This window comes from Corvus moneduloides, chromosome 34 (assembly GCF_009650955.1).
Source record: "Corvus moneduloides isolate bCorMon1 chromosome 34, bCorMon1.pri, whole genome shotgun sequence".
NCBI classification, from domain to species: domain Eukaryota; kingdom Metazoa; phylum Chordata; class Aves; order Passeriformes; family Corvidae; genus Corvus; species Corvus moneduloides.
The window spans coordinates 613,566-632,141 of record NC_045509.1 but is presented as its reverse complement, the minus strand read 5'-3'; the positions used below and the strand labels follow the sequence as shown (position 1 = coordinate 632,141).

The window sequence follows — 18,576 nt, the reverse complement described above, 5'->3', positions numbered from 1 at the left end:
CCCCCAGCTGTCACTCTCCCGCAAGCCCCGCCCCTTTCCCCCTCCCTCCCACGTGGCCCGAACCCCCCCCAAACCCCCTCCAGGAGCCCCCCAAAACCAGACCCTCGGCTCCGTTTCCAGCTCCTTTATTAAAACCCATCGCGGACCCCTGAGAACGAGGGGTGAGCCCACCACAGACCCCCAAAAACGAGGGGGCTCCCCCCACGCCCCAGCAGGAACAGGGGTGGGACCCCCCTCCCACATTCCCGGGAACACGGGGGGGCTCCAGCCCCCCAGGCCGCTCTCCCTGAGCTTTTGGGGGGTCCCAGGTGCCCTGGCTGGTGCTGAATCCACCTCCAGGACCCTCCCAGTGCCGAATCCTCCCTCGGCAGGGGTCTCCCAAACGCCCCCCCCGGATCTGGGGGGGTCCCGGGCTCAGTGGGCCTTGTGGCGGGGCCGGTCGTGGCCGCGCTGGGCTGTGGCCAGTTGGTGACAGGCGTCGAGCAGGAGGAGGCCGGGCACCAGCACCCAGACCCCGTTCAGCCCCACGAAATAGCCCCAGAAATAGAGGGGCCGGGGGTCGCTGTGGGTCCAGCCCGCCCGGGCCTCGGTGGCGAAGTACAGAACGTCCCCGTAGAGCTGCCCTGGGAGGGGACGAGGGACAGGTCAGGGGTGGCACTGGGGACATCCTCGGTCACCCTGCTGGGGGGGTTTGGGGATGGGAGACAGCCCCGGGGAGGGGGATGGGGATGGGGACACCTGGGGTGGGTTGGGGATGGGGACACTGGGGCTGGAACAGGGATGGGGACACCTGGGGTGGGATGGGGATACTGGGGCTGGAACAGGGATGGGGACACCTGGGGTGGGATGGGGATACTGGGGCTGGAACAGGGATGGGGACACCTAGGGTGGGATGGGGATACTGGGGCTGGAACAGGGACGGGGACACTGGGCCCCACAGGGACGGGGGTCCCGGCTGTACCGAGGGACACGATGAGCTGCAGGACGTAACGGGCCGGGTGGTGGCGGAGGAAGGCGAGGAAGGCGAGGAAGCTGAGGGGACCCCAAGCCCAGGCTGTCACTGTCTCCATGGCAACCGTGAAGTCATCGCTCCTGGAAAGGTCAGGGGACACCCGAAAGGGTCACCTGGACCCCCTGGGGCCATGGGACACCCCCCGCCCGCTGCCCCCAACTCACGTCATGTAGCGGCTGTCGGCCTTGGCGTATTCCTTCCCTGGGGAATTTGGAGAGGGGTCACCAGGTGTGGGTGGGGCAGGTGACCCCCACAGCCTCCAGCGGACCCGGGGGACACCCAGCCCTGCTGCCAGCACCCAGGTGTCCCCCTCCCCACGTGCCCAGGGACCCCAGAGATGCCCCAGGGACCCCTCCCCACATATGCAGTGAATCTCCAGTGCCCCACAATGCCCAGAGACCCCTCCTCATATGCCCAGGGAACCTCCAGTGCCCCCTGCTGCCCTTGAAGACCCCTCCCCACACGCGCCAGGGACCCCACAAATGCCCCAGGGACCCCTCCCCACGTGCCCAATGACCCTCCAGTGCCCCCTGATGCCCTTGGGGACCCCTCCCCACGTGCCCAATGACCCTCCAGTGCCCCCTGATGCCCTTGGGGACCCCTCCCCACGTGCCCAATGACCCTCCAGTGCCCCCTGATGCCCTTGGGGACCCCTCCCCACGTGCCCAATGACCCTCCAGTGCCCCCTGCTGCCCTTGAAGACCCCTCCCCACGTGCCCAATGACCCTCCAGTGCCCCCTGATGCCCTTGGGGACCCCTCCCCACGTGCCCAATGACCCTCTAGCACCCACTGCAACCCCTGAGGACGCCTCCCCAAAGCCACCCACATAACCCAACCCCTCTCCAGCGACCCCATCTCCCCTCTAGGACCTCCCCTCCCCATCCCCGTCCCCCGGGGACCCCCTCCCGGTGCTCACAGACGTCGGCCAGCAGCCCGGTGTCGGCGGGCAGCTCGCGGTGCCGGAGGCTGAAATACCCTTCCAGGACCCCGTGGATGCCGGCGCAGAGCAGGAACCAGCCCAGGACCAGCCGGCGGGCGGGGCTCCGCTTGGCCCCGCCCTTGGCCCCGCCCTTGGCCCCGGCCCCGCCCAGGGCCCAGCCCAGCGCCAGCAGCGCGGCCGCCGCCGCCGCCACCGCGCCTGCGCACTGCCAGCCGGGCCGCGCGCCCGCCACGTAACCCGGCAACGCCAGCGCGCGCGGCCAATAGGGGTGCGCGCTCGTCTCCATGGCAACGCCGCCGCCCTGTGTGTGAGGGGAGCGCGGCAGTGAGCGGCGGGAAGGCCGCGCAGGTGGGGGCGGCGGGGGGGAAGAGCGAGCGGCGCCCCGCGCGACCCTGCACCGCACGCCCTTCCCCAGACACAGCGCATCTCCCCCGCCCTCCGGCACCGCACGGACCCCTCGTCTCACCGGGCCGTTGCCCGGTTCCCCCGCGTTGAGCCCCGGCCCGGCCGAGCCCCCGGCGCCGCTCACCTCAGCCGCTCTCCCGCGCTCCCTCCCGGCCGCCGCGCGCCGCTCTTTGCTCCGCCCCCCACCGCCCCCGCGGCCAATGGGAGCGCGCCATCCCAAGGCCGACCAATGGCGGCGCGCCCCGCCCGCCTCCCCCGGCCGCTGATTGGCCGCGCCCGCTGCTGGGGAGATGTGGGGCCAGGGGGCGTGGCCTTTTTGCGATGGGGCGTGGCCTCGTTCTGGGGTGACGCTCCGCCCAAATGGGCGTGGCCTCGCTCAATGGGCGTGCTTTGTGGCCGCTGGGACACGCCCCCTCTATAGGGGGTCTCTATAGGGGCATTGGGCACCCCCCCGTTCAATACAAGGGCCTGGTGCTCCCGCCCAAGGTCCCTATGGAACCCCCCTCCAAATCACACAGGGCCCCTATGAGCCCCCCCCAATTATAGAGGGGTCCCATCAACCTTGCCCCCCCCCAATTATGGAGGAGTCCCATCAACCCCCCCCCCCAATTATAGAGGGGTCCCACCAACCCCCCCCGTGATTATAGAGGGGTCCCACCAACCCCCCTCCCCAATTATGGAGGGGTCCCATCAACCCCCCCCCCAATTATAGAGAGATCCCATCAACCTCCCCCGTAATTACAGAGGGGTCCCATCAACCCCTCCCCCCCAATTATAGAGGGGTCCCATCAACCCCCCCCAATCATAGAGGGCCCCAAGGACCCCTCCAAATTATACAGGCCCCCCCCCCCCCAGGGGTACCAGCAGCACAAAGACCCCCCCAAGCTCTACGGGATCCATATGGACCCCCCCAGATTATATGGAGCCCCCAAAGACCCCCCCCAGGACAGAGATCCCCCCCCCAATGGAACCCCCCGTCCCTACAGAAGCTTTTGGGGCACCCAGGAACCCCAAAACCGCGGCGTTTCCCCCCAAAAAAAGAGGCGGAGCCGGTGGTGGCAGCAGGTCCCTGTATTGAACCCCACCGTGCGACCCCCGCCCGCCCCCCCAACCCCCGCCAGACCCCCCCACACCCACCCGAGGGGGGCGAGCGACGGGGCCCCCCCAAAAACTGGCCACTCGCCAGGAGCGGCCGAGGGGGGGCCCGGGATTTTGGGGATCCACCCCCCGAATTTAGGGACCACCCCTCCCCCCTCCTTAAACCTGGGGACCCCTCCCCACGGCCGAGGGTTGGGTTTGGGGGTCACACGAGGGTCCCGGGGGGCTGCGGGTCCAGGGGGGGTGGGGGGGTGGTCCCGGGGGTGTCCCCGGAGGCCCTGAGGGAGGGGGGGGTTGGGAGGGGGAGAGAAAAGTGACAAAGGGAATAAAAGAAAAAAGAAGGAAAAAGAGAAAAAGCCAACAGAGAATTGGGAAAACAACAGAGAGAGAGAGAAGAAAAAGGCGTTAGGCCCCCCCAAGATGACCCCCCCCATCCGCCCCCCCCACCACCCCCCGAGTTCTGTCACCCCCCCCCGGGACCCCCAAGCCGGTGCCCGGAATGGAGAAAAGAGGGAAAAACAGAGCAGGGGCAGGAGAGACCCCCCGAAAGGGGAAAGGGAGCCCAAAAACGGGGGGGGGGGGGGGCAACCGGGGAGGGGAGACCCCCAGTTTTGGGGGGGTGGGGGGTTGGGGCTGAAATGGGGAGGGGGGGCCCAAAGGGGAATCCCCAGTTTGGGGACATTTGGGGTTCCCTGAAGGACGGGGGGGCCCCCAAAGAAGCGGGAGGACACTCGGACATGGTGGAAAGGGGGGGTCCCCAATTCATGGGGGGACCCCCAAAATGAGGGGAGTGGGGGGGACATTCAGATACAGGAGTGCCCAGTGGACGGAGTGGAGGGGGGGGGTCCCCAAAACCGGGGGGGGGGGGGCCTGGAGCTCCCCAGTGAACAGGGGGGTCCCCAACAGTCGGGGGGGGGGGGGGGTCCCCAAACCCCCTCTACCCCCTCTGCCAACCCCTCCCTCACCCTTTCCTCCGCCTCCCCCCCTAAAAAAGGGGGGCGCGGTACCCCCGGGGAGCCCCCCCGTACCTGGGCGCCAGGGCCCCGGCGTAGCTGAGCGAGTGGGGCAGCCCGGGGGGGTCCCGGCGGCGCGGGGGGGGGGGGCCCAGGCGGGCCCGGCGGCGGCGGCGGCGGCGGCGGGGGGGGGGCCCGAGGCGGGGCGCGGGGGGGGTCCCGGTGTGCCGCAGGTACCAGTCCCGCAGCCCCTCCAGCGCCAGCCACTTCTGGCTGCGCCGCTGCTCCGCCGAGGGGGGGGCGGCCACCCCCGGACCGCCGGGACCCCCCCCTCGGCCCCGCGATGCCTCCGGGGGGGTCTCCGGGGGTCCCCCCCAGTCGATCAAAGCCTCGGAGCTGTTGCTGCGCCGGGTGCGGGGGGCGCCGGGGGGGGGAGGGCCGGGAGCTGGGGGCCCCCCCAGTTGAGAGTCCTGGCTGCCGGACCAGGGCCGGGGGGGCAAGCCCGGGGCCTCGGGGCTGGGGGAGGGGGGATAGCGGGGTCACACGGGGGGGGGTTGGGGTCTTTAAGCCCTCTTAAACCCCCCTGCCCTGCTGCCCATCCCCCCATATGGACCCCCCCGAGCCCCCCCTGCCACCTCGGAGTTGAGGAGGGGGACACAGCGAGGTCACACAGGGCAGGCTGGGGTCTTCAAACACCCCCCACCCCTACTGCCCCCCACCCCAAATCACCCCCCACAACCCATCCCCCAAAGAGCCCCTCCTGACCACCCCCCCAGAGCTGGGGAGGGGGACACGACAAGCTCACATAGAGGGGCTGGGGTCTTCCTGCACCCCTGCCCAGCAGCCCACCCCCCAAACTCCCCCTGAGCCCCCCCCCAGATCCCCCCCCCGGGTGCCTCGGGGCTGCGGAGGGAACACAACCAGGTGGGACAAAAAGGGTTGGGGTCTTCCCACCCCCCTCCCCTGCTTCCCGACCCCCAAATCCCCCCCCCCCCCCGACCCCTCACCGGCACAGGGGGGGCCCGCGGGGGCTCCGGGCCAGCACGGGCGTGGCCGGGACGCTGCGACCCTCGAAACTGGAGGCGCTGCGGGGGAGGGTCCGCGCCGGGCTGGGGAGGGGGGGACCCCATCAGTGGGGCTGGAGGGCCCCCCCCCAGCGGGGTGGGGTTTTTTTGGGGGGGGGGGGGGGGATGAAGGGTTTTTTTTAGGGGGCTCACGCACCTGGCGGGGCTGGCGAGGGAGCTGCGGCGCCCGGGGGGGACGTCGGGGGTCCAGGGCGGGGGGGCGGCGGTCGGGGCTGCTGGAGCCAGCCCGGGGGGGGGAGGGGCGGCCGGGTCCGCCCTGGGGGGGCTTCGGGGGGGGCAGGGCTCCTGTGGGAGACACACGGGGGTGTCCAGGTGTCCAGAAAACCCCTGGCAGGGGTCCCCAACATCCAGGTAATCCCTCCTGAGAGGATCCACCAGGTGTCCAGGTAACCTCTTCAGGGGGATCCAAGGGGTCACCCAGGTGTTCGAACAAACCCCCTGGGGGTCTCGAGGTGTCCAGGTACCCCTCCCCCCTCCCAGGGTCACCCAAGTGTCCAGGTAGCCCTCCCAGCCCCTCGCTCACCGTTCTCCAGCGCGGGGAGGTCACACAGGGACCCGTTCTCATCTGGGGGAGCCAAAGGGGGTCAGAGCTGCTGGGACCCCCCAAAATCTACCCCCCACTCCAAATCTCTGTGCACCCTCCACCCTGCTCCCCACACCCCGGGGACCCCCTGACTCCCTGGTACCCCCAAAGACCCCCTGACCCCCCTCCCACCAGTGCCCCCATTGCCCCAAAGACCCCCTGGCGCCCCAAAGACCCCTCAAGCTCCCTGACCCTTTTTTTCCCCCCATATCCCAAGGACCCCCAAGTCCCCAGTACCCCAAATACCCCCTGACCCCCCCAATTTCCCCGTTTTTCCCCTCCTCTCACCCTGTCCAGGGGGTCCGAGCTGTGCCCGGAGCTGCCGGAGCCTCTGGGCGGCCTCGGCCTGGAGCCGCTGGCGCCGGCGCCGCTGCTCGGGCGGCAACCCCGGCACCGAGGCCAAACGCCGGGCGGCCTCCAGCACCTGGGCCTGCACCTGCACCTGGGCCTGCGCCTCCCGCCGCGCCCGGCACGCCTGGAATGGAGAAATGCGGACAAATGTGGGGAAAATGGGCAAAAATGGGGGAATGGGAAAGGGCCGGGCGGCCTCCTGGGCCTGCACCTGGGCCTGGGCCTGCACCTGGGCCTGAGCCTGCGGCTCCCACCAGGCACAGCATGCCTGGAACAGAGAAATGGGGACAAATGTGGGGAAAATGGGCAAAAATGGGGGAATGGGAAAGGGCCAGGCGGCCTCCTGGGCCTGGGCCTGCGCCTGCACCTGGGCCTGCGCCTCCCGTCGCGCCTGGCACGCCTGGAGTGGAAAAATGGGGAGAAATGTAGGGAAAATGGGCAAAAATGGGGCAGTGGGAAAGCCTCCAGCACCTGGGCCTGTGCCTCCCGCTGTGCCCATGGCCTGGAACGGAGAAATGGGGACAAATGTGGGGAAAATGGGCAAAAATGGGGGAATGGGAAAGGGCCGGGCGGCCTCCTGGGCCTGCACCTGGGCCTGGGCCTCGGCCTGGGCCTGAGCATGCGGCTCCCGCCAGGCACGGCACGCCTGGAACAGAGAAATGGGGACAAATGTGGGGAAAATGGGCAAAAATGGGGGAATGGGAAAGGGCCAGGCGGCCTCCTGTGCCTCCTGCCGCGCCCAGCACTCCTGGAGTGGAGAAATGGGGACAAATGTGGGGGAAATGGGCAAAAATGGGGGAATGGGAAAGGGCTGGGCGGCCTCCTGGGTGCACCTGGGCCTGCACCTCCTGCCGTGCCTGGCACGCCTGGGGGCACAGAAATAGGGAAAAATGGGAGAAGTGAAAAAAAATGGGAAGTGGGAAAAGGTCAAGTGATCTCCAGCAGCTGCACTTATACTGGGGGGAAACAGGAGAAATTGGTAAAATGGGGAGAAAACGGGAAAATGGGAAGTTGGGAATGGGGATGGGGGAGAGGAGAGGAGAGAGGGGAATGGGGACACAGCAATGGGGACTTGGGGACAGGCAGGAAAGGGCAAGGAGCCATCAGGGGCCATGTGGTGTTTGGGGACACCATGGGGACCAGGGAACACCATGGGGACACCTCAGGGGGTGTGGGGACACCACAGAGACCAGGGGGACACACAGGAGGTTTGGGGACACCTCAGGGACCAGGGGACACCATGGGGGTCAGGGGGACACCACGGGGACCAGGGGACACCACGGGGACACCTCAGGGGTCCAGGGGACACCATGGGGGTCAGGGGGACACCCCAGGGGACCAGGGGACACCATGGGGACAGCACGGGGACACACGAGGGACGTACCAGAGCGTGTGGGGACCCGCAGGACGTGGGGGTCCCCATGTGACACACGGGGGGACGGCAGCCACCGTTGGGGTGCAGGGGCCACTGTGGGGGACACACAGGGAGTGGGGGCCACCGTGGGGGGGGGCTGGGGGCTGCCATGGGGGTCCGGGGGCCACAAAGGGACACCACGGGGACCCCCAGCGTGTGGCGGCAACCAGGGACCACCCAGGGCACACCATGGGGACTCCAAGGGTGTGGGGGCCACCACGGGGGGTCCAGTGGCCACCAGGGACCACCCAGGGCACACCATGGGGACACACAGGGTGTGGGGGCCACCATGGAGGTCTGGGGGCCCTGAGGGGACACCCCCAGGTGGGATTTGGGATGGGGACACCCCCAGAAGGATGTTCTGGTCTCCCCCCACCCCCCAGCCCCGCCCCCCCCATGTCCCCACTCCTACCTCAGGGGGGGGTCCCCGGGGGGGTGCCCCGCTCCGGCGGCGTGGGGGGGGCTGGGGTCTCTCTCCAGGCTCCAGGGGGTACTCGGGGGGCAACTTCCCCGTCAGCTCCTGCAATGGGGGGGTCAGGGGGGCTCCAGGAGGGGAGGGGGCTTTTGAGGGGGACAGGAAGCTTGGAGGGGGGCGTATGGGAGGGGGTTATGGCAGCTTTGGGGAGGGGTCCCAGAGGGGTGGGCAGGGGGGTCCTGAGGGGCCGTGGGGGTCTCGGGGATGTGGAGGGGTTTGGGGGGCCTGGGAGAGGCTGGGGGAGGGGGCTGGGGGGAACCCTGGGGTCAGAGGTCAGGGGTGACTCTGGGGGTCCTGGTTTGGGGGTCACTCAGGGGGTCTGGTGGGTGGGGGTCAGGGGTCACTCAGTGTATCCGGGCAGGGGTCCCAGCAGGGGCTTGGGGGTCACTCAGGGTGTCCCTTGGGCAGGGCTCAGAGGTCACTCTGGGTGTCCGCTGGGTGGGGGTCCCAGGGCAGCACTCAGGGGTGACCCAGGGAGGGGGTTCAGGGTTTGAGGGTCACTCCAGGGGTCCTGGGGGTGTCCAAAGGGTCACTCAGGGTATCCAGTGCGGGCAGGGGTCCCGAGGGTGATTTAGGGATGGGTTTTGGGGTCACTCCGGGGTCGCTCCGGGGTCACTCACGGCCTCCTGCAGGCAGAGGCGCCGCAGCTCCCGCAGGCGCAGCCCCAGCGCCTGGCGCAGCCCCCGCTGCCGCTCCCGCAGCTCCTGCAGCCGCCCCGCGGCCCCCCCTGCGCGAGGGGACGGTCAGGGACGGGGCCGGGACAGCGGGGACAGAGAGGGACAGCGGGGACAGAGAGGGACAGAGAGGGACAGGGCAGGGACGGGGCAGGGACGGGGCAGGGACAGGGGACAGGGACAGGGGACAGGGACAGGGGACAGGGACAGGGCAGGGACAGGGGGAACAGAGAGGAACAGAGAGGGACAGAGAGGGACAGGGCACGGACAGGGACAGCAGGGACAGAGAGGGACAGGGCAGGGACGGGGGACAGGGACAGGGCAGGGACAGCGGGGACAGAGAGGGACAGGGACAGCAGGGAACAGAGATGGACAGGGGAGGGACAGGGACAGCGGGGACAGAGAGGGACAGAGAGGGACAGGGACAGGGGACGGGGACAGCGCAGGGACAGGGACAGCAGGGACAGAGAAGGACAGCGGGGACAGAGGGGAACAGGGACAGGGCAGGGACAGCAGGGACAGAGAGGGACAGGGACAGGGCAGGGGCAGGCGAGGCTCAGGTGAGGGCACAGGGCAGGCACAGGGCAGGGACACAGGGCAGGGACACAGGGTGGGGGTCAGCAGGGAGCAGAGGGCAGAGCCCCCGGGGATCGGGGGCAGCGGGGGTCACCAGGGCTCGGGGACACCGAGGGGGCACCAAGGGCGAGCGGCTGAAGGCACCGAGCGTCACCCAGAGCCGGGGCAGTGGGAGTCACCGAGGGCTGGCAGCACCGGGTGCCACCGGCCTTGGGGACACCGGGGGTCCCCAGGGGTCCGGGGTGGAGGCAGAGCTTGGGGGGCACCGCGGGGCGGGGGGGGGGGGGTCCCAGAGTGACACAGCGGGGACAGGGTTGGGAGCACCGGGTGTCACCGAGGCTTGGGGACACCGGCGGTCCCCAGGGGCCCAGAACCGGGGCAGAGTTCGGGGGGGGTTCTGAGGGGTCTGGGGGCACTGCGGGGTGGGGGGGGGGTGACAGCGCGGGGGTCCCCGAGCGCCGGGGGGGTGACAAGGGACAGCGGCGGCCGTACCTGCGGGGCTGTAGGTGCCGGGGGGGAGGATGTGGCCCCTCACCTCCATCGCGGCTCGGTGCCCATCGGGGGGGGGAAGGGGCTGCGGGGGGGAGGGGGGGGTCAGGGCTCAGCGTTTGGGGTCAGGGGTCAGGCTTTGGGGTGTCCCCACCCCGGCACCTCCCCTCCCCCCTCCCTATTCCCGGCTTCTCCTCCCGCTTCCGCCTGCCCGGCCCCTCCCCCCCGCGCCCGGAGCGGACCCTGACACCCCCCCCCCCCCAAAAAAAAACCCCCAAAAACCCGGGAGGGGGGTCCCCAAAACGGACTTGGAGGCCAGGGGTCACCCCTCCCCCCAAAACGGACCTGGGGGGGCCAGGGGCTCCCCCCGAAAAGGGGCCCGCGGGGCTCGGGGGTCGCGGCCGCCCCCAAAACCCCCCCGAAAGGGACGCGGGGGTCGGGGGGGTCACCCCGCCCCCCCAGAGGGACGCACGGCTCCAGGGGGTCACCTCGCCCCCCCCCCAAAGACACCTAGAGATCGCCCCACCCCCCAAAAGGGGCCATGGGGGGGCCGGGGGTTCCCCCCCCAAAACGGACCCGGAGCTCGGGGGTCTCGAAGGGACCCGGGGGTGCCCCCACCCCCCAAAAGCGACTCAGGGCTGCCCCCCCCTCGCTGGAACAGCCCCCACCCGTGTCCCCCTTTGGGCGGGGGTCTCCAACCCCCAAAATTTCCCCCCCAGCTCCCTTTACCTGTTCCGGGGGGGTCGCGGCCGGGCGGGCCGGGGGCTCCGGGCTGGGGGAGGGAGATGGGGGGGGGGTGGGCTCAGCCCCGCGCCCCCCCCGGGGGTCGCAGGCGGCCCCTGCGGGTCCCCGCCAGCCCCGGGGGTCGCGGTTCGCTTTTTGGGGGGGGGGGGGGGTCTCGCGGAGCCGGGGCCTGGCGGGGAGCGCGGGCGGGAGTCGGGGTCCCCCCTGCGTGTCCCCCCCCCCGCCCCGTGATGTCACTTCCCGACACCGCCCCCTCCCCCCCCCCCCCGCGCTTCCTGCCGAGGCCCCGCGGCCCCGACGGGACCCCCCGGGACCCCCCCCTTGCCCCGCAGGGACACCCCGAGACCCCCCCCGGGGACTTTTGGGGGGACCCCCAGGCTCGCCCCCTCCCCCTCGCCCCCCTTCCCCCCCCCGACCGGAGCTCCGCGAGGCTTGGGGAGGTCCGGGCCCCTCCTCCCCCCCCCAGGAACTCACTTCGGGACCCCCTCCCAGCCCTACTGACCCCCCCCCCCCAGCCCCAATAACCCCCCCGCAGCCGCACTGAACCCCCCCATTGCCCCCCCAACCCCACAGAGACCCCCCCCATAGCCCCCCCACCCCACTGACCCCTCCCAGGGCCCCCCGAGTGTCGCCGTGGGGCGCGGGGGGGGGGGGCGATGTCCCGAGGGGCGGCCGAGGGGGCCCCCGCGCCCCCCGGGCCCCCCCCGGTGCCCCCCCAGGGCCCCCCCACGGTTTTTGTGCTGCTGGAGGGGCCCAGCACCCCCGAGACCCTGCGGCTGCTCAGGTGAGGGGGGGTCCCCGGGGGGGGGGGGCTTGGGGGGACCCCCGGGGGTTTGGGGGCGCTGCGAGGTGAGGGGGGGGCGGGGGGGAGCTGAGGGGGGGGGCGAGAAGGGATTTGGGGGGGTCCCAAGGGGGGGCTCTGAAGGGTCCTGGCGGGAATTTGCGGGGGGGGTCTGTGGGGGGGTTCTGGGGGATTTGGGGGGGGTACCTTGAATCTGGGGGGGGCTGTGGGAAGAGTTTGGGATCTGGGGGGGCTGCGGGGTTAATCTGGGGGGCTCTGGGTAAATTGGGGGGGCTCTGGGGGGGGGGTCCATGAGGCCGCTGACCCCCCCCCCTTGCCCCCCCCCCCCAGCCTGAGCTCGGTGCTGCCCGAGTCCGGCATCGTGGCCGACATCGAGTGGGACCCCCCCGGAGGGGGCACCCCCGGGGACACCCCCAGTGACGCCCCCCCGGGGGACCCCGTTGGAGACCCCCACCCCGGGGACCCCCCCGAAACCCCCGCGGACCCCCCCGGGCCCTTCTACTGCCTGAAGAGCCAACCCCTGCCCCCCCCCAGGTACTGGGACCCCCTTCCCAAAATCCCCTGGGACCCCTTTACCCCTCCCCCAATTCCCCCCTCGCCGGGGCCATGGGGACACCCCCACCCCCCCATCCCCCTTCCCTGAGCCCCCCCACCCCAAATCCCCCCCCGACTCCCCCCAAACCTCTCCCCCCCCTCGGAACCCCTTTAACCCCCCCCCCCCTCCCCACAATTAACCCCCTCCTCTCTGCAGCTCTGCCGCCCCCTCCGGGGCCATGGGGACCCCCCCCGCGGCCCCCCCCTCGTCGCGGGTGCTGCTCCGGCAGCAGCTGATGCGGGCCCAGGCCCAGGAGCAGGAGCAGAGGGAGAGGAGGGGCCCCCCCGGACCCCCCCCGGGCCCCGGGACCCCCGGCCCCTCCCCTGCCATCGCCGTGGGGGTCCCCCCGGGCACCCGGGCCCCCCCCCATGTGCCCCCCGAGGTGCTCAAGGTGAGGAAAAGTGGGGGGAAGGGGCTTGGAGGGGATTTGGGGAGAGTTGGGGGGGTTTGGGGAGAGTTGGGGGGGTTTGGGGAGAGTTGGGGGTTTTGGGAGGGGTTGGGGCGGTTTGGGGAGAATTTGGGGGGGATTTGGGGAGAGTTGGGGGGGTTTGGGAGGGGTTGGGGGGGATTTGGGGAGAGTTGGGGGGGATTGGGGAGAATCGGGGGGTTTTGGGAGGGGTTTGGGATTTGGGGGGAATTTGGGGGAGGTTTGGGAAGAATGGGGGGGGTTGGGAGGGGTCGGGGGGGTTGTGGAGAATTGGGGGGATTTGGGAGGGGTCAGAGAGGATTTGGGGAGAGTTGGGGGGGTTTGGGAGGGGTTGGGGGGATTTGGGGAGAGTTGGAGGGGTTTTGGGGGGGAATTGGGGAGGGTTGGGAGGAGTTTTGGGATTTGGGGAGAGTTGGGGGAGGTTTGAGGAGAATTGAGGGGGTTTGGGAGGGGCCAGGGGGGATTTGGGGAGAATTGAGGGAGGTTTGGGGAGAATAGGGGGGATTTGGGAGGGGTTTGGGGATGTCAGGGCAGGGGGATTTGGCGGGGCTCTGCAGGTTTGGGGGGGATGGGTTGGGGAAGAGAATGTGAGATTTTGGAGGAGAAAATTTGGGATTTTGCGGGGGAAAGTTTGGGATTTCAGGAGAGAAATTTGGGATATCGGGGGGGAGGGAAATTTGGGATATGGGAGCGTGGGGATACGGGATGGGGGATGGGGGGGCTCTGGGGATTTGGGGGATGGATTGGAGGGGGGGGTCTGGGGGATCTCTGTGTATTTTTGGGGGTCCCCTCACCCCTTCTTCTCCCCGGCCCAGGTGCAGACGCACCTGGAGAACCCCACCCGGTACCACCTGCGCGCGGCGCAGCGGCAGCAGCTGCGCCAGTACCTGAGCCACGCCCGCGGGGGGCGGGGGGGCAGCGCCAGCCCCCCCCAGGGACCCCCCCCAGAGCCCCCCCAGAGCCCCCCCCCGGCGCTGCTGCACCACGAGAAGGAGGTGGGGGGGGAGGGGGGGCGTGATAAAGGGGGGTGGGGGTGTGATGGGGAGAGGGGGTGTGATAAGAGGGGGGCACGATAAGGGGGGATGGCGGCGTGATAAGAGGGGTGGGGGTGTGATAAGGGGGGGGGATGTGATAAGAGGAGTGGGAGTGTGATAAGGGGGGGTGGGAGTGTGATAAGAGGGATGATGTAATACGGGGGTGGGGGTGTGGTAAGGGGGGTGTAACGTGGTGAGTCAGGGTGGTGACGTCATACGGGGTGGGGGGTGATGTCGTAAGGGGTGATGATGTCATAAAGGGAGTGGTGATGTCATAAGGAGAGGCGTGGTGTGACAAGGGGGATGGGGGTGTGATAAGAGATGCTGATGACGTCATGAGGGGAGCGGTGATGTGATAAGGGCGTGATGACGCAATACTGGGAGTGCAATGACGTCATACACGGATTGATGATGTCATAAAGGGGAGGGGAGGGGTCCCACGGGCCGCCATGACGCCGAGTTTGCCCCGCCCTGTGCAGATCGATGACGTCATCGATGAGATCATCAGCCTCGAGTCCAGCTATGACGAGCTGCTCAGCTTTGGCCCCGCCGAGGGGCCCCTCCCCCTGCCCAGCACGGTGCGCGGGCCCTTTAAGAGACCTGGGGGCGGGGCCCGACACAGGCCACGCCCTTTGACTCACTGGGGCGTGGCTTGTGGAAGCCCCGCCCACCGTACACGGGCGGTGCCACGGGGTGGGCGTGGCTTTGCCCAAATAAGGCGGGGGGGGCGTGGCTTCGTGCCATGTGACACTGTGGGGGTGCGGTGTTTCCATATAAGGGCACGGGGGCGTGGCTTGCTGCCATTGAGGAGCGGAGTGGGCGTGGCTAATCAATGATTGAGGGTGGGGTTTTATAAGGGGACGGGCGTGGTCAAACCGGGGGTGGGCGTGGCCTGGGGTGGGCGTGGCCTCGCAAAAACTCCCCCAGCCCGGGTGGGGGGGGTTGGGCTGGATGGGTGCAGTCAGTGTGGGTGTGGTCGTTGTCGGTGTGGGTGTGGTCAGTGTGGGTTTGGTCGGTGTGGGTGTGGGTGCAGTCGGTGTGGGTTTGGTCGGTGTGGGTGTGGTCGGGGGGGTGCGGTCAGTGTGGGTGTGGTCGGTGTGGGTGTGGTCGGTGTGGGTTTGGTCAGTGTGGGTGTGGTCAGTGTGGGTGCGGTCGGCGTGGGTGTGGTCGGTGTGGGTGTGGTCGGTGTGGGCGTGGTCGGTGTGGGTGCGGTCAGTGTGGGTGTGGTCAGTGTGGGTGTGGTCAGGGTGGGTGCGGTCAGTGTGGGTGCGGTCAGCGTGGGTGTGGTCGGTGTGGGTACGGTCAGTGTGGCCGTGGTCAGGGTGGGTGCGGTCAGGGTGGGTGCGGTCAGCGTGGGTGTGGTCGGTGTGGGTGTGGTCAGTGTGGGTGCGGTCAGTGTGGGTACGGTCAGTGTGGCCGTGGTCAGGGTGGGTGCGGTCAGGGTGGGTGCGGTCAGCGTGGGTGTGGTCGGTGTGGGTGTGGTCAGTGTGGGTGCGGTCAGTGTGGGTGCGGTCAGTGTGGGTACGGTCAGTGTGGCCGTGGTCAGGGTGGGTGTGGTCGGTGTGGGTGCGGTCAGCGTGGGTGCGGTCAGTGTGGGTGTGGCCAGTGTGGGTTTGGTCTGTGTGGGCGTGGTCACTGTGGGTGTGGCCGCTCTGACCCCTCCCTGTCCGGCAGCTCCCGGCCCCAGGGCCCCTCCTGGAGGTGTTCAGCCCCCCCCAGGGCGGGAGCAGCTCCTGCCCGGCCGAGCTGCCCCGGGTCAAGGCCGAGCTCTCGGGTACGGGGGGGCCTGCGGGGTCTTTGGGGGGTCCTGAGGGGCGGGGAGGGGTCCTCGGGGGGGACCCTTAAAGGGTTAAAAGGGGTCTGGGGGGGAGTCGTTGTGGTGGGGAGGGGTCTTTGGGGGATTAGGGTTGGGGGAGTCACTCTGGTGGTCCCAGGGGTCCATCTGGGGGTCCCGGGGGGGCTCTGGGGCTGATTTTGGGGGCTCCCCTGGGCAGGGGCTCCTTGCGGGGTGGGAAGGAGGGATCCATATTGTGGGGAGGGGTCTCTGACTGTGTCCCCTCCCCCCAGAAACGGAGGCCAAGGCGCTGCTGAAGGAGAGGCAGAAGAAGGACAACCACAACCTCAGTGAGTCTGGGGGGGCCCGGGGGGGTCCCGAGGGGTCCCCAGGGGCTGTGGGGGTTCCTGGGGGGGTCACCGAGGGTCTCACGTGTCCCCCCCTTCCCCCCCCCGCAGTCGAGCGGCGCCGGCGCTTCAACATCAACGATCGGATCAAGGAATTGGGGACCCTGATCCCCAAATCCAACGACCCGTGAGTGGGGGAGGGGTCCCGGGGGGGGCTGGAACCCGCGGGGGGGGGTCCTGGAAGGGAAATTTGGCAGCCAGGGACTCCTGTGGTGGGTCCTGGAAGGGAAATTCGACATTTAGGGGCCCCCTCGGTGGGTCCTGGAAGGGAAGTTTGGTAGCCAACGGCCCTTAGGGTGGGTCCTGGAAGTGTCCAGGGACCCCCCATGGCAGGTCCTGGAAGGGAAACTTGATCTCCATGATGGGTCCTGGGAGGGATCCCATTGTCCAGGAATTTCATGGGGGGTCCTGGAAGGGAAACTTCCCCCGTGACAGGTCCTGGAAGGGACGCTGGGAGGGGTCCCGGGCATCCAGAGGTTGCCATGGTGGGATCCGATGGGATCGGGGTGATCCTGGGGGAGATCCCGGGGGTGATGCTGGTGCGATCCGGGTCCTGGCAGGGAGATGCGCTGGAACAAGGGCACGATCCTGAAGGCGTCCGTGGATTACATCCGGAAGCTGCAGAAGGAGACGCAGCGATCCCGGGAGCTGGAGCTGCACCAGCAGCGCCTGGAGCAGGCGAACCGCAGCCTCCAGCTGCGCGTGCAGGTCCGGGAACGCGCCCTGGGAACGCGGGAGCGGCGCGGGAACGGGGGAGCAGGGCGGGAATGGGGGAGCAGGGCGGGAATGGGGGAGTGGGGCGGGAATGGGGGATCAGGGCTGGGAATGGGGGAGTGGGGCAGGAATGGGGGATTGGGGCGGGAATGGGGGAGCGGGGCGGGAATGGGGAATCAGGGCTGGGAATGGGGGATCGGGGCGGGAATGAGGAATTGGGGTGGGAATGGGTGGGATCGGGGTGGGAATGGGGGAGCGGGGCGGGAATGGGGGATCGGGGCTGGGAATGGGGGAGCGGGGCGGGAATGAGGGAGCGGGGTGGGAATGGGGGAGCGGGGTGGGAATGGGGAATTGGGGTGGGAATGGGTGGGATCGGGGTGGGAATGGGGGAGCGGGGTGGGAATGGGGGAGCAGGGCGGGAATGGGGGATCGGGGCTGGGAATGGGGGAGCGGGGCGGGAATGAGGGAGCGGGGTGGGAATGGGGGAGCGGGGTGGGAATGAGGGATGAGGGCTGGGAATGGGGGAGCGGGGCGGGAATGGGGGAGCAGGGCGGGAATGAGGCAGCAGGGTGGGAATGGGGGAGCGGGGCTGGGAATGAGGGACTGGGGTGGGAATGAGGGATCGGGGCTGGGAATGGGGGAGCGGGGTGGGAATGGGGGAGCAGGGCGGGAATGAGGAATCGGGTCGGGAATGAGGGAGCGGGGCGGGAATGAGGAATTGGGGCCGGGAAGGGCGGGATCGGGGGTGGGAAGGGAGGGATCGGGGCGGGGAATGTGGGATTGGGGCTGAAAAAGGGATTGGGACTGGGAATGTGGGATTGGGGCTGGGAAGGGCGGGATTGGGGGTCTGGGGGTCAGTGAGGGACACGCTGGGGGGGTCTTAGGGATGTTCCGGGGCTGGGATGGCTTTTTGGGGGGTTATGGGGTGGCCTTAATATCGGGAATATCGGGGTTGGGATCTGGGGAATTTGATGGATTTGGGGGGGGGAATTTTTGGGATATTTGGGTCACCGAGCCCCCCTCCCCCCATCCCCAGGAACTGGAGCTCCAGGCCCAACTCCACGGGCTCCCCCTGAACCCCCCCGCGGCCCCCATGGCAGAGGGGGGGGGTTGCGAGGAAACCTCGGGGGGCCCCCCCTTCCCCCCGGAGGGTCCCCCCACCCCCCAGTGCCTGCTGGACCTGGCGGTGGCCGAGGAGCTCCCCCCGGGGCTGGCCCTGCCCCTGGGGCTGGGGGGACCCGAGGGGACATTCGAGGACATCCTGATGGACGACGGGGGGGGGCTGGCCCCCCTCGGCCCCCCCGGCGCCCTCCTGGCCTCCCCGGGCCCCTCGCGGGCCTCCAGCCCCCACAGCAGCCTCAGCATGGAGGACGAGCCCTGAGGCCGCCCTGGAAGGACCCTGGGCCGGGGGGGAGGGGGGACTTTTAGGGACCCTCCCCATCTTTTAGGGACCCCCCCCCGCCTGCCCTGAGGGCCGTTTCAGGTGGGCCCCACCGGGTGCCGTTTTAAGAGTCTTAAAACGGGCGCGTGCATTTTAATGGAGGCCCCCCCACCCGTTTAAGGCGCGTTGCCCTTTTAAGGCGCCCCGTGTGGGACCCTGTTAAAGGAGCGCTGGCGGTCACGGCCGGTTTAAAGGGGCGGTGTCGCCCTCAATGTGTGGCCCCTTTAAGGCGCTGGCGTCGGGCCCCCACCTGGGCGTGGCTCTTTGAAGGCCCTGCCCCATGATGAGGCCACGCCTCTTTCCCGGTTCACCCAATCAGGGAGCTCCTGGGGGCTGGGCCCTCACGCGAAGCCCCGCCCTCCTTTGCTGTCACTCACATTTGCCCCGCCCATTACTAACGCCCCACGGACCACGCCCCCTTTTAGAGGCCCCGCCCACCGGCCCCACTTAAAGGGCCACACCCCGCATTTACCCCTCCCCTCCCCCCCCCCGATTTTGTACTGGACCCTCACGTGGGAAATAAAAGTTTGGTAACGACGGAGGCCCCGCGCCCTTTGTCCCGTCCCCGTGTCCCCCCAACCT

The 18,576-nt window shown here is 69.5% G+C and overlaps 3 protein-coding genes across 3 annotated transcripts; 1 reads left to right on the top strand and 2 right to left on the bottom strand.

The window, feature by feature from the left end:
- Positions 1–109: 109 nt before the first annotated feature.
- Positions 110–2,522, bottom strand: LOC116437284 (3-beta-hydroxysteroid-Delta(8),Delta(7)-isomerase-like). The gene is made up of 5 exons (XM_032094940.1): positions 2,483–2,522; positions 1,930–2,254; positions 1,177–1,213; positions 962–1,092; positions 110–623 (listed from the first exon to the last, which is right to left on the bottom strand). Exons 2-5 carry the CDS (start codon positions 2,237–2,239, stop codon positions 415–417), a joined length of 687 nt encoding a protein of 228 aa, XP_031950831.1. The 5' UTR covers positions 2,240–2,254; positions 2,483–2,522; the 3' UTR covers positions 110–414.
- A 949-nt stretch (positions 2,523–3,471) lies between these two features.
- CCDC120 (coiled-coil domain containing 120) lies at positions 3,472–11,037 on the bottom strand. Its single transcript, XM_032094963.1, is given in 12 exon segments — positions 3,472–3,734; positions 4,485–4,925; positions 5,417–5,518; positions 5,631–5,740; positions 5,742–5,779; positions 6,018–6,059; positions 6,366–6,552; positions 7,813–7,896; positions 8,255–8,362; positions 8,938–9,044; positions 10,060–10,141; positions 10,786–11,037. Coding segments are annotated over 11 exon segments (1,341 nt in total). The 5' UTR covers positions 10,109–10,141; positions 10,786–11,037; the 3' UTR covers positions 3,472–3,661.
- Positions 11,038–11,441: 404 nt separating this feature from the next.
- Positions 11,442–18,535, top strand: LOC116437257 (transcription factor E3-like). Its single transcript, XM_032094895.1, has 10 exons — positions 11,442–11,584; positions 11,933–12,136; positions 12,354–12,588; positions 13,440–13,619; positions 14,138–14,236; positions 15,333–15,432; positions 15,726–15,782; positions 15,891–15,966; positions 16,400–16,547; positions 17,590–18,535. The coding sequence occupies exons 1-10, from the start codon at positions 11,457–11,459 to the stop codon at positions 17,932–17,934; spliced, it is 1,572 nt and encodes a 523-aa protein (XP_031950786.1). The 5' UTR covers positions 11,442–11,456; the 3' UTR covers positions 17,935–18,535.
- Positions 18,536–18,576: the final 41 nt, after the last annotated feature.

What these genes read in the sequence shown, in the direction of transcription:
- LOC116437284 (XM_032094940.1), bottom strand. Translation starts at nt 2,239, where the DNA reads ATGGAGACGAGCGCGCACCCCTATTGGCCGCGCGCGCTGGCGTTGCCG. An exon ending in GCCGACAGCCGCTACATGAC is followed by an intron (nt 1,093 to 1,176) that starts GTGAGTTGGGGG and finishes TGACCTTTCCAG; the next exon opens with GAGCGATGACTTCACGGTTG. An exon ending in GCAGCTCATCGTGTCCCTCG is followed by an intron (nt 624 to 961) that starts GTACAGCCGGGA and finishes GTCCCCTCCCAG; the next exon opens with GGCAGCTCTACGGGGACGTT.
- LOC116437257 (XM_032094895.1), top strand. Translation starts at nt 11,457, where the DNA reads ATGTCCCGAGGGGCGGCCGAGGGGGCCCCCGCGCCCCCCGGGCCCCCC. An exon ending in GGTCAAGGCCGAGCTCTCGG is followed by an intron (nt 15,433 to 15,725) that starts GTACGGGGGGGC and finishes CCCTCCCCCCAG; the next exon opens with AAACGGAGGCCAAGGCGCTG. An exon ending in GAAGGACAACCACAACCTCA is followed by an intron (nt 15,783 to 15,890) that starts GTGAGTCTGGGG and finishes CCCCCCCCGCAG; the next exon opens with TCGAGCGGCGCCGGCGCTTC.